The following is a 14761-nucleotide window of genomic DNA, read 5'->3' as shown; positions in this document are numbered from 1 at the left end:
TTATTGCCCCTGCGTATTTGGAGCTCCTAAGTCGTACACAGTTCCTCATCAGTTGAACCATTGGATCTCCATCCCATTGGCTGAAGGTCACCTGACCTATCTGGGTCACCTTCTTACTGTCATTATACGGAATGACAGGGATCACTAGTATAGTTCAAAGTAGTCTTATTATCAAAGTATGTATACTACAGACAACCTTGAGATCTGTCTCCTTACAGGCAGCCACAAAACAAAGAAACCAAATAGAACTCATTAACAAAGAAAACCGTCAAACACCCAATGTGCAGAGATCAACAAATTGTGCAAACAATACAAGTAACCAAATGACTTTCAGAACGGCCGTTCGCAAAATTGAGTTCACAATCACAGAGTCAGTCATGACTGTAGAAAATGCAGTCCCTTTCCTCGTGGAAATTGAGATGAAATATTACATTTTACAATATTACCCTTCAGCTGGTCAAATTCAAGGTGCCACCTGTAATTAGTAGTGAATCACTAGTGCACGATGACATTGCCAGGGGAGTCATGGAAGAGTGGAAACAAACTATTGAAAGGATGGTGTTGGTCCACTTTCCCAACGTTCCCACGTCATGATCTTTAGAAACACCATTTTCAAATTGCATCTGTGGACATTCAGTCCATGCTAATTTCCTGTACTCCTTCCCTTTTCGGGACATAACAAGCAGACAGCTAGCACTAGAGAAAAGAGAGGTAGTTGTTAATTTTGTGCAAAGACAAATAATGTCCATTTTACATGTGAAATAATAACACTTAGCTTGTACTGACTTGACAGTGAGAGCTGCTGACTACCACAAACACATCAATAATTATTATAAATTATGATTGCAATGAAGTATTATGAGCACGTCAATTATTAGATACAGCATTCACAGCTGAGGAGATGAACTGAGCAACTGACAAATGCAGACTGTGGCATCTCCCTCTTACACTTCCTACGTGTGCAGAGATCAGACTGTCAGACTTCCATCTTCAATATACACATTCCCAATGAATGGACGTTTCCTCACCCGGCCATTTCTATTGTACTTCCTTTCTATTCAGAAAGTTTGATTAATGTTTGATCCTTCAACAGAAATTAATGATTCTGTCTTTATTTATATTATTTTGACAGAAACAGAGATGGCAAGGGAAAGAAGAGGTAAGAAAACAATTTTTGAGAATATATTGATCATTCTTAAAAATATATAATATTTTTACATCAAAACTGAAGATTTGAAATTTCAAAATCATAATTTCAGAAGATACAGTGATCCAATGATCTTTTCTGAAGTCAAAGTTGAGAGCAGATCGTTGGAAAAAAATGATTGGATTCATCCAATGATTAATCATTTAAATATTTTCTACAAGAAGCCTCTTTAAGTCCAAAACTTATGGAAACAGTTGACTTTTCAGTCTGAGACCCACTCAGCACGACAAGGGGGAAGAAGCCAGAATGAAAGTGGTGGAGCAGAGGAATACAAGCAGGCAGTGATAGGTGAGACCAGGTGAGGGAGACGCTCCCCATTGATGCTGCCTGACCTGCTGAGATTCTCCAGATTTCATTTATTTAGAGATACTGTGCAGAATAGGCACTTCTGGCCTTTTGAGCTGCACAGCCCTAGAAACCCCTCGATTCAACACTAGACTAATCCTGGGACAATCTACAATGACCAATTAACCTACCAAATGATATGTCTTTGGACTGGTACAAGAATCACCCCTTGTTATAATAATTAGTGAGGCACGGAAAATCTGTATATACCGACAAGTAACTTTTATTATTTCAACTAATAAAGCAGGTGGGTTCACACTCTTGTCTACCTGTGTGCTGCCTATTAGAACCCCGGACACTCCATGAACAGTCAATGATGGGGAAAAGATATTACCCGGGAAAGCAGTCTACGCTGGCTAGGCCTTCCTCGTGGACCCGATCTCCACGTGTCTGTGGGGTCCTCCTTATCCACGATGGTTGGTCTCTGGCTGCTGGAGAGTTATTGCCTCTGTGTATTTGGAACTCCTGAGTCGTACACTGTTCCTCATCAGTTGAAACACTGGATCTCCATCCCATTGGCTGAAGGTCACCTAACCCAGCTGGGTCACCTTCTTACTGTCATTGTACGGAATGACAGGGTTCACTAGTAAAGTTCAAAGTAGTCTTATTATCAAAGTATGTATACTACAGACAACCTTGAGATCCGTCTCCTTACAGGCAGCCACAACACAAAGAAACCAAATAGAACTCATTAACAAAGAAAACCGTCAAACACCCAATGTGCAGAGATCAACAAATTGTGCAAACAATACAAGTAACCAAATGACATTCAGAACGGCCGTTCGCAAAATTGAGTTCACAATCACAGAGTCAGTCATGACTGTAGAAAATGCAGTCCCTTTCCTCAAGTTAATTGAGATGAAATATTACATTTTACAATATTACCCTTCAGCTGGTCAAGTTCAAGGTGCCACCTGTAATTAGTAGTGAATCACTAGTGCACGATGACATTGCCAGGGGAGCCATGGAAGAGTGGAAACAAACTATTGAAAGGATGGTGTTGGTCCACTTTCCCAACGTTCCCACGTCATGATCTTTAGAAACACCATTTTCAAATTGCATCTGTGGACATTCAGTCCATGCTAATTTCCTGTACTCCTTCCCTTTTCGGGACATAACAAGCAGACAGCTAGCACTAGAGAAAAGAGAGGTAGTTATTAATTTTGTGCAAAGACAAATAATGTCCATTTTACATGTGAAATAATAACACTTACCTTGTACTGACTTGACAGTGAGAGCTGCTGACTACCACAAACACATCAATAATTATTATAAATTATGATTGCAATCAAGTATTACGAGCATGTCAATTATCAGATACAGCTTTCACAGCTAAGGAGATGAACTGAGCAACTGACAAATGCAGACTGTGGCATCTCCCTCTTACACTTCCTACGTGTGCAGAGATCAGACTGTCAGACTTCCATCTTCAATATACACATTCCCAATGAATGGACGTTTCCTCACCCGGCCATTTCTATTGTACTTCCTTTCTATTCAGAAAGTTTGATTAATGTTTGATCCTTCAACAGAAATTAATGATTCTGTCTTTATTTATATTATTTTGACAGAAACAGAGATGGCAAGGGAAAGAAGAGGTAAGAAAACAATTTTTGAGAATATATTGATCATTCTTAAAAATATATAATATTTTTACATCAAAACTGAAGATTTGAAATTTCAAAATCAAAATTTCAGAAGATACAGTGATCCAATGATCTTTTCTGAAGTCAAAGTTGAGAGCAGATCGTTGGAAAAAAACGATTGGATTCATCCAATGATTAATCATTTAAATATTTTCTACAAGAAGCCTCTTTAAGTCCAAAACTTATGGAAACAGTTGACTTTTCAGTCTGAGACCCACTCAGCACGACAAGGGGGAAGAAGCCAGAATGAAAGTGGTGGAGCAGAGGAATACAAGCAGGCAGTGATAGGTGAGACCAGGTGAGGGAGACGCTCCCCATTGATGCTGCCTGACCTGCTGAGATTCTCCAGATTTCATTTATTTAGAGATACTGTGCAGAATAGGCACTTCTGGCCTTTTGAGCTGCACAGCCCTAGAAACCCCTCGATTCAACACTAGACTAATCCTGGGACAATCTACAATGACCAATTAACCTACCAAATGATATGTCTTTGGACTGGTACAAGAATCACCCCTTGTTATAATAATTAGTGAGGCACGGAAAATCTGTATATACCGACAAGTAACTTTTATTATTTCAACTGAAACAGCAGGTGGGTTCACACTCTTGTCTACCTGTGTGCTGCCTATTAGAACCCCGGACACTCCATGAACAGTCAATGATGGGGAAAAGATATTACCCGGGAAAGCAGTCTACGCTGGCCAGGCCTTCCTCGTGGACCCGATCTCCACGTGTCTGTGGGGTCCTCCTTATCCACGATGGTTGGTCTCTGGCTGCTGGAGAGTTATTGCCTCTGTGTATTTGGAACTCCTGAGTCGTACACTGTTCCTCATCAGTTGAAACACTGGATCTCCATCCCATTGGCTGAAGGTCACCTAACCCAGCTGGGTCACCTTCTTACTGTCATTGTACGGAATGACAGGGTTCACTAGTAAAGTTCAAAGTAGTCTTATTATCAAAGTATGTATACTACAGACAACCTTGAGATCCGTCTCCTTACAGGCAGCCACAACACAAAGAAACCAAATAGAACTCATTAACAAAGAAAACCGTCAAACACCCAATGTGCAGAGATCAACAAATTGTGCAAACAATACAAGTAACCAAATGACATTCAGAACGGCCGTTCGCAAAATTGAGTTCACAATCACAGAGTCAGTCATGACTGTAGAAAATGCAGTCCCTTTCCTCAAGTTAATTGAGATGAAATATTACATTTTACAATATTACCCTTCAGCTGGTCAAGTTCAAGGTGCCACCTGTAATTAGTAGTGAATCACTAGTGCACGATGACATTGCCAGGGGAGCCATGGAAGAGTGGAAACAAACTATTGAAAGGATGGTGTTGGTCCACTTTCCCAACGTTCCCACGTCATGATCTTTAGAAACACCATTTTCAAATTGCATCTGTGGACATTCAGTCCATGCTAATTTCCTGTACTCCTTCCCTTTTCGGGACATAACAAGCAGACAGCTAGCACTAGAGAAAAGAGAGGTAGTTATTAATTTTGTGCAAAGACAAATAATGTCCATTTTACATGTGAAATAATAACACTTACCTTGTACTGACTTGACAGTGAGAGCTGCTGACTACCACAAACACATCAATAATTATTATAAATTATGATTGCAATCAAGTATTACGAGCATGTCAATTATCAGATACAGCTTTCACAGCTAAGGAGATGAACTGAGCAACTGACAAATGCAGACAGTGGCATCTCCCTCTTACACTTCCTACGTGTGCAGAGATCAGACTGGCAGACTTGCATCTTCAATATACACATTCCCAATGAATGGACATTTCCTCACCTGGCCATTTCTACTGTACTTCCTTTCTATTCAGAAAGTTTGATTAATGTTTGAGGCTTCAACAGAAATTAATGATTCTGTCTTTATTTATATTATTTTGACAGAAACAGAGATGGCAAGGGAAAGAAGAGGTAAGAAAACAATCTTTGAGAATATATTGATCATTCTTAAAAATATATAATATTTTTACATCAAAACTGAAGATTTGAAATTTCAAAATCAAAATTTCAGAAGATACAGTGATCCAATGATCTTTTCTGAAGTCAAAGTTGAGAGCAGATCGTTGGAAAAAAACGATTGGATTCATCCAATGATTAATCATTTAAATATTTTCTACAAGAAGCCTCTTTAAGTCCAAAACTTTTGGAAACAGTTGACTTTTCAGTCTGAGACCCACTCAGCACGACAAGGGGGAAGAAGCCAGAATGAAAGTGGTGGAGCAGAGGAATACAAGCAGGCAGTGATAGGTGAGACCAGGTGAGGGAGACGCTCCCCATCGGTGCTGCCTGACCTGCTGAGATTCTCCAGATTTCATTTATTTAGAGATACTGTGCAGAATAGGCACTTCTGGCCTTTTGAGCTGCACAGCCCTAGAAACCCCTCGATTCAACACTAGACTAATCCTGGGACAATCTACAATGACCAATTAACCTACCAAATGATATGTCTGTGGAATGGTACAAGAATCACCCCTTGTTATAATAATTAGTGAGGCACGGAAAATCTGTATATACCGACAAGTAACTTTTATTATTTCAACTGAAACAGCAGGTGGGTTCACACTCTTGTCTACCTGTGTGCTGCCTATTAGAACCCCAGACACTCCATGAACAGTGAATGATGGGGAAAAGATATTACCCGGGAAAGCAGTCTACGCTGGCCAGAACTTCCTCGTGGACCTGATCTCCACGTGTCTGTGGGGTCCTCCTTATCCGCGATGGTTGGTCTCTGGCTGCTGGAGAGTTATTGCCCCTGCGTATTTGGAACTCCTGAGTCGTACACAGTTCCTCATCAATTGAACCATTGGATCTCCATCCCCTGACCTATCTGTGTCACCTTCTTACTGGTCATTTTACTGGGCTACAGCCAACATCGTTTCATGGCTCTGCCCACCCCAGCCTGGTGTATTTGTGTCTTTACACTCTGACTGGTCCAAACCAGTTGAATGAGGCAACCCAGACAGAGTCTAACAAGATTACCGATTGCAGGTCTGGCATTTTACAAAGCCAGTAGCTACTCCTCTGAGAATGGTCTCAGGCATATTGCTCTGATTAGGTTGTCCCAGAGCAAGGATCAGTTCAGAGTCCATTCCCTTTACATAACAAATGGCTACTTGTTTGAGAATGGTCTTGGGTTTAGCAGATCATTACCTGAAGTTTCCTATTTCCACATTCAATTGATATGAATAGATTAGCAAAGAGCAAGAAACTGTTCAGAGTCCACAAAATGGGGTTGCGGGTAGAGGCGCAAAGACAACTGGGTTGTCTGCTTCCCCTGACCTTGATCAGACCGAAGTTTTTTCTGGCCAACCAGACTCTGTGAGGGAACTGGAACACCTGGAGAAAACCCATGCATTCCACAGGAAGAATGTACTTGCACCCCACAGAGGATGCTGGAATTGAACTTCTAACTCCAATGCCCGGAACTGGAATGCCATCGTGCAAACACTGCACTATTCTCTCAAAGTATCCATCATCTGCAATATCTCTCGTGAGTTCCTTCAATACACACATGTCCAATGTAACACATGTATATTGGCTGTCCTGGTCTTTTCTACATTACTTTCTCTCCTTAATGCTGCTCAGAAATTTTGAACAAACTTTTGTGATTGAACTGAAAGAAACAATTCTGACTTCAAAACGTCCTTAGAGAAAACTTGTATCGACTATAAAAAGATAAAACTTCATTACACTTATTTAAAAATTGTTAACTTTCAAACCTCAGTTAATTGCAAATTGTCATTTATTGAATCACAGCATACGGTTCCTGCCAATACAACTGTGGGGGATATTCATCTGATTGCTCCTGTGATTACAACTGTCCTTACTATGGCAACTGTTGTACGGATTTCTGTGACTACTGCGCATACGTCGATTATGGTAATGGTTCTGATTCCCCTAGTGAATGGCGATGCACTGTTTTACATTGACATTCATGAGTTAAATAATTTTGATCAGATACAAACTTCATTTTTTTTTATTGACGTACAGCACGGAATAGACTCTTCTAGCCCTTTAGACTTTGCAGACTGCAGAGGAAGGAATCTGATAGGAGAGGGGAGTGGACTATAGGGGAAGGGGGCGGGGCACCGGGGGGAGGTGATCGGCAAGTGAGATGAAGTAAGAGGCCAGAGTAAGGAATTGAAGAAGAATAGAGGGGAGAGGAAAGTTCTTTTAACTGGAAGGGGAAATTGATGTTTATGCCATCAGGTTGTAGGCTACTGAAACGGAATATAACATGTTGCTCCTGCACCCTGAGTGTGGCCTCATCTTGGCACAAGAGGAGGCCATGGGTGAACATGTTGGAAGGAGAATGGTAACTCAAACCTTTGGCCAACGAAATGTGCCACATTTGGCAGATGGTGCAAAGTTGCTTGATGAAGCACTCCCCCAATTGAAACACTTGGGAAATCAGTAATTTTTCAGATAATAGAACCTTATCAAAGAATAGTAAGGCACAGTGGATGTGAGACATTTATCAGCATTACATACTGTGATCATAGCTGAAGGTGATCGTTTCCTTTCTATTGTGTGTTTAATTAATATTTTTGAATATGACTGGTAACTGAATGACAAAACGAACTGAAGGCAGCAAATGACTGATGTCTTTATCTTTATTTATAGGATACTGTGGTCTTACCAGCACTGAACCAGGTCAGTGATATTTAAGTTCAAACTGCTTTTTGAATTTATTTTACACCTTGACAGAAACTTTGTTATTCAATTAATGTTCACAATGTGTGTCTTCGATGGTGAGAGAGAGTTTGCTGCTGATCTCGAGTCATGAGAACCCGAAAATTTAAGTGAAGATACAGCCTGTAACATCGAGACAGCGAGCTGTTGGTCTTCTCTCTCGCTGTTGCAGGAGTGATACCTCTCTCTCCCTCGTTAGTGAGAGAGAGTTTGTGGCAGTCGAGGTATTGGGATGAAGAGAGGTTTTTGATTGTCTCTAGATCACGGTCTCTCTGTGAGCTTTGCTTTTGCCTTCATGATGGGCGGTGGAGGGGGTTCTGCTGGAACAAGAGGGGGAGTGAGAGGGGCAGGGATGATGCTTTGCTGTTGCTTATGATTGGGAGTGGGGAGGGGACTTTGGGGTTCCAAAGTTTTTCTGTCATACATTCTTTGGTGTTTTACATCTGTTATGTGTTTGTCTGTGAAGAGTAAGAATTTCAGCTTGTATACTGTATATGTTCTCTGACGTAAAATGGAACTATTGAACCATTGAAAATTTGAATTTTAAGTTTGAATAATTGTGTATATTGCTACCTATAGACTGCAATCAATCCCCAAGCTGAATAGTTCGTTCTTCATTTTGCTGTTTCAATGCAATTTAAATGAGCATCTTCCTCACTCTGATTACGTAAACCACATCAGTCATCAGAGATTATTAGGCCAGCTTTGCTACTGAAGGGAAACTGTGATTTAAGAAAGATATCTACATTTACTGATAAAAATTCTGCAACAATTATTCATGAATTCACACCCAATAACATCAAATAACTCTGTGACTATGACTAGAGGTCATGGGTAATGGATGAAAGGTTAAACGTTTTGGGGAAACATGAGGGGAAACCGCTTCGCTCAGAGGCTGGTGTGAGTGTGGAATGAGCTGCCAGCACAAGTGGTGTTTGCAATTTTGATTTCAACGTTTCAGAGAAGTTCTGATGGGAAGGGAATGGAGGGTATGGTCTGGGTGCAGGTCGATGGAATTAGGCCATGTAAATGGTTTGGTGTGGACTGGATAGGTCGATGGTCCTGATTCTGTGCTGTAGCATTATAGGAGCATGAATGTAGGACTAAACCCATTATAACTGATTGTTAATTTTTTACAAAGACAAATAAAGTCCATTTTACATGTGAAATAATAACACTTACCTTGCACTGACCTGACAGTGAGAGCTGCTGACTACCACAAGCACATCAATAATTATTATAAATTACGATTGCAATCAAGTATTACGAGCACATCAATTATTAGATACAGCATTCACAGCTGAGGAGATGGACTGACCAACTGACAAATGCAGACTGTGTCATCTCCCTCTTACACTTCCTAGGGGTGCAGAGATCAGACTGTCAGACTTGCATCTTCAATATACACATTCCCAATGAATGGACATTTCCTCACCCAGCCATTTCTACTGTACTTCCTTTCTATTCAGAAAGTTTGATAAATGTTTGAGTCTTCAACAAAAATAAATGATTCTCTCTTTATTTATATTATTTTGACAGAATCAACGACGACATGGGAAACAGCATGTAAGAAAACAGTCTTTGAGAATATATTGATCATCCTTAAAAATATATAATATTTTTACATCATAATTGTAGATTTTAAATTTCAAAATCAAAATTTCAGAAGATACAGTGATCCAATGATCTTTTCTGAAATCAAAGTTGAGAGCAGATCGTTGGAAAAAAATGATTGGATTAATCCAATGATTAATCATTTAAATATGTTCTACAAGAGACCTCTTTAAATCAAATACTTATGGAAACAGTTGACTTTTCAGTTTGAGACCCACTCAGCACGACAAGGGGGAAGAAGCCAGAATGAAAGTGTTGGAGCAGAGGAATACAAGCAGGCAGTGATAGGTGAGACCAGGTGAGGGAGACGCCCCCCATTGATGCTGCCTGACATGCTGAGATTCTCCAGCATTTTATTTATTTAGAGATACAGTGCAGAATAGGCCCTTTTGGCCCTTCGAGCTTCACAGCCCTAGAAACCCCTCGACTCAACCCTAGACTAATCCTGGGACAATCTACAATGACCAATTAACCTACCAAATGATATGTCTTTGGACTGGTACAAGAATCACCCCTTGTTATAATAATTAGTGAGGCACGGAAAATCTGTATATACCGACAAGTAACTTTTATTATTTCAACTGAAACAGCAGGTGGGTTCACACTCTTGTCTACCTGTGTGCTGCCTATTAGAACCCCAGACACTCCATGAACAGTCAATGATGGGGAAAAGATATTACCCGGGAAAGCAGTCTACGCTGGCCAGGCCAGGCCTTCCTCGTAGTCCCGATCTCCACGTGTCTGTGGGGTCCTCCTTATCCGCGATGGTTGGTCTCTGGCTGCTGGGGAGCTATTGCCCCTGTGTATTTGGAACTCCTGAGTCATACACTGTTCCTCATCAATTGAACCATTGGATCTCCATCCCCTGACCTATCTGGGTCACCTTCTTACTGGTCATTTTACTGGGCTACAGCCAACATCGTTTCATGGCTCTGCCCACCCCAGCCTGGTGTATTTGTGTCTTTACTCTCTGACTGGTCCAAACCAGTTGAATGAGGCAACCCAGACAGAGTCTAACAAGATTACCGATTGCAGGTCTGGCATTTTACAAAGCCAGTAGCTTCTCCTCTGAGAATGTTCTCAGGTATATTGCTCTGATTATGTTGTCCCAGAGCAAGGATCAGTTCAGAGTCCATTCCCTTTACATAACAAATGGCTACTTGTTTGAGAATGGTCTTGGGTTTAGCAGATCATTACCTGAAGTTTCCTATTTCCACATTCAATTGATCTGAATGGATTAGCAAAGAGCAAGAAACGGTTCAGAGTCCACAAAATGGGGTTGCGGGTGGTGGAGCAAAGACAACTGGGTTGTCTGCTTCCCCTGACCTTGATCAGACTGAAGTTTTTTCTGGCCAACCAGACTCTGGGAGGGAACTGGAACACCTGGAGAAAACCCATGCATTCCACAGGAAGAATGTACTTGCACCCCACAGAGGATGCTGGAATTGAACTTCTAACTCCAATGCCCGGAACTGGAATGCCATCGTGCAAACACTGCACTATTCTCTCAAAGTATCCATCATCTGCAATATCTCTCGTGAGTTCCTTCAATACACACATGTCCAATGTAACACATGTATATTGGCTGTCCTGGTCTTTTCTACGTTACTTTCTCTCCTTTATGCTGCTCAGAAATTTTGAACTAAGTTTTGTGATTGAACTGAAAGAAACAATTCTGACTTCAAAACGTCCTTAGAGAGAATATGTATCGACTATAAAAAGATAAAACTTCATTACACTTATTTAAAAATTGTTAACTTTCAAACCTCAGTTAATTGCAAATTGTCATTTATTGAATCACAGCATACGGTTCCTGCCAATACAACTGTGGGGGATATTCATCTGATTGCTCCTGTGATTACAACTGTCGTTACAGTGGCAACTGTTGTACGGATTTCTGTGACTACTGCGCTCACATCGATTATGGTAATGATTCTGATTCCTCTAGGGAATGGTGATGCACTGGTTTACATTGACATTCATGAGTTAAATAATTTTGATCAGATACAAACTTTATTTTTTATTTTCATTGGCATACGGCAAGGAATAGACACTTAGAGCACTTCAGGCTTTGCAGACTGCAGAGGAAGGAATCTGATAGGAGAAGAGAATGGACCGTAGGAGAAAGGGAAGAAGGGGGGCACCAAGGGGAGTTGATAGGCAAGTGAGATGAAGTAATAGTTCAGAGTGGGAAATTGAAGAGGAGGAGAGGGGAAAGGAAAGCTTTTTTTTTACCAGAAGGAGAAATTGATGTTTGTGCCATCAGGTTGTAGGCTATCGGAACAGAATGTAACATCTTGCTCCTGCACCCGGAGGGTGGCCTCATTTTGGCACAAGAGGAGGCCATGGATGGAGATGTTGGAGTGGGAAAAGGAATGGGAAGTAAAACCTTTGGACAATGGGAAGTTCCACTTTTGGCAGATGGAGAGTAGGTGCTCAATGGAACAGTACCCCAATTGAAATACTTGGGAAATCTGAAATTACTCAGATAATAGAACCTTATTGAAGAATAGTAAGACACAGTGGATGTGATAAATTGCTCAGCAATACATAACGTAATCATAGCTGATGGTAATCATTTCCTTTCTATTGTGTGTTGAATTAATAATTTTGAATATGACTGGAAAGACCCACTAAATACCCATTTAGGACAGAGTTAAGGAAAAACTTCTTCTCCCAGAGAGTTGTGGGGGTCTGGAATGCACTGCCTCGGAAGGTAGTGGAGGCCAATTCTCTGGATGCTTTCAAGAAAGAGCTAGATAGGTATCTTATGGATAGGGGAATCAAGGGATATGGGGACAAGGCAGGAACCGGGTATTGATAGTAATTGATCAGCCATGATCTCAAAATGGCGGTGCAGGCTCGAAGGGCCAAATGGTCTACTTCTGCACCTATTGTCTATTGCCTATTGAAACTGATTGAGAAAAAGATCTGAAGATAGCAAATGACTGATGTCTTTATCTTTATCTATAGGATACTGTGCTCTTTCCACCACTGTACCAAGTAAGTCATATTTAAGTTCAATTGCTTTATGCATTTGTTACTGTACACCTTGACAGAATCTTTGTTAATCAATTAATGTTCACAATGTCTGTCCTCGATGGTGAGAGAGAGTTTGATGGGTCGAAGGACTGTTACTGTGCTGCACTTTTCTTTGAATATGTGACTAAACCGACTATAGCTGCTTGCCATGTACTGAAGTATTCATTCCAGTTACCTGTCCAAATACATTTTCATTGGTGTTATTCTTCCTGTCTCCTCCATCTTCTCTGGCAGCTCATTCCTGATACCAAGTACTCTCTGTGTGAAACGTGTATTCCTCGGATCCCTTTAAACCATCTCTCTCTCATATCTGCTCATGAGCAAATTTTCTGTCTATCTGCCCTGGTTACACCCCTCATAAATATCAGATCCAATTTGCCTCAGTACCGGCTCCACTCCAAGGAAATCAAATACATTCTGTTCAGTGTGTGATGGGACGGTGTGGAGGGTGTTTCACTCTGTGACTGACCCTGGGAGTGTGTGATGGGATGGTGTGGAGGTTAAATTCACTTGTAATCTAAGTGACTGAGGCAAAAGTTGGATCATCTTTCAATATTAGATTGAATGTGTGGAAGACGAATTGAAGGAATGTAGAAACAGGAAGTGTTAATGCAATTAGAACTTCTGAATTCAGTGTAGATAAATTTTGACATTGATTTTGACATTGTCGGGAGCATTAAAATGTTAAAGCTTCAATAGATTGCACTCTTTAATAGATACACTGTCAAAATTCTTTATTTTTATGTATGCTAATTATATTTTCAAATTTTAATATTTTTCTTTCTTTACAAAACTATTAACAGTTTCTAATTTCAAATGCTACTCTTCTTGACCTGAAACTATAGATCTTTCTACAAAAAAGTCAATGTAATTTATGATTTCTGAATGGGTCCAGTTATCCTTACTAAAGAGATTTGTATGTCTTCACCAAACAACTATTTTCGTTTCTGACTCTTAAATGTTCTTGGAATCTTAATAATGAAAACACTATAGTTAGCAAACCAAAGCCAATTGCCAAAGACAGCCAATAACTGCTCCTGTTACAATTAATAAAGAGTTCATGGAGCAGGCAATCAAGCAGATGAACAAGTCGCTAGAGAATCCATATGCTGGAGTCTGAAACATCAAGCAATCTGCTGGAGAGCTCAGCTGGTCGAGCAGCATCGGAGGACCGAAAGTTGTTGTCCCCCAGCTGATTGTTTACTGCTCCAAAGATGGTTTCTTAAGTTGCAACAGAAACAAAATCCTGGAGAACCATTGAGCTGAGCTGCCCCAGAAACCATCCAATTCAACTCGAGCCTAATCAGAGAGAAATTTACAAACACTGATTAGCCTACCAGATGGTATTTGTTTGGATTGTGGAAGGAAACTGCTACACTATCTTCTCAATATATACAGCAACAGTAGCATCTCTTGTGAATCCCTTCAATATGCACATTTCCAATGTAACAGACGGATATTGGTTGTATTAGACATGTGTATGTTAGTTTCTATCCTTAATGCTGTGCAGAAATTTTGAACAAAGTTTGGTGATTGAACAGAAAAAAAAACAATTCTGACTTTATTATTTTAAGAAGTGCACTGAGAAAGAACAGAGGGAACAGGTATTAAAACATCCTTAGAGAAAATATGGATTGACTATAAAAAGATAAAACTAAATTACATTTAATTGAAAATTTTTAAGTTTTATACCTCATTTAATAGTAAATTATCATTTACTGCATCACAGTAGAAGGTTCCTGCCGATACAACTGTGGGGGAAATTCATATGAGTGCTCCTGTGATTACAACTGTCGTTACCGTGGCAACTGTTGTCTGGATTTCTGTGAACACTGTGCCTACATCAATTATGGTAAAGATACATTTATAAGACAAGTAGATATTTAAATATATGCTCAATTTAAAATATTTGTTTCCAAAAGGGACTCCAATTTATTAAAGAGTATCATTTGGAAGGTTGTTACATGAAAGCAGTTTGGCTTGGGCCAGAGGATATGAGAGAACAATATATAATGTGATCTTTAGCATCGAGATTTCTTTTCTGTATATCAAATACAGGATGGAAACAAGCCATTCAGTCCAATTGGCCCATGCGGTATAAAACATTTAATCAAGTCCCATTAGCCTGCATATAGTTCGCATTGCTTTAAACCGTTCCTCTCCATGTGTGTGTCCAAGCGCCT

At 40.2% G+C, this 14761-nt stretch overlaps 1 protein-coding gene across 1 annotated transcript in view; it reads left to right on the top strand.

Moving 5' to 3' along the window:
• LOC140715048 (scavenger receptor cysteine-rich domain-containing protein DMBT1-like) overlaps positions 1-14761 on the top strand; it is a 79046-nt gene that overhangs the window by 35100 nt on the left and 29185 nt on the right. Inside the window, exons 23-31 of the mRNA XM_073026776.1 lie at positions 1133-1159; positions 3124-3150; positions 5115-5141; positions 6987-7109; positions 7854-7883; positions 9462-9488; positions 11340-11462; positions 12510-12539; positions 14308-14430. Coding sequence (XP_072882877.1) covers positions 1133-1159; positions 3124-3150; positions 5115-5141; positions 6987-7109; positions 7854-7883; positions 9462-9488; positions 11340-11462; positions 12510-12539; positions 14308-14430 — 537 coding nt within the window. The remainder of the gene's footprint in view (positions 1-1132; positions 1160-3123; positions 3151-5114; positions 5142-6986; positions 7110-7853; positions 7884-9461; positions 9489-11339; positions 11463-12509; positions 12540-14307; positions 14431-14761) is intronic.

The sequence above is a fragment of the Hemitrygon akajei genome, chromosome 23 (assembly GCF_048418815.1).
Source record: "Hemitrygon akajei chromosome 23, sHemAka1.3, whole genome shotgun sequence".
NCBI lineage: Eukaryota > Metazoa > Chordata > Chondrichthyes > Myliobatiformes > Dasyatidae > Hemitrygon > Hemitrygon akajei.
The sequence above is the reverse complement of the archived record's forward strand: the minus strand, read 5'-3'. Positions and strand labels throughout refer to the sequence as shown.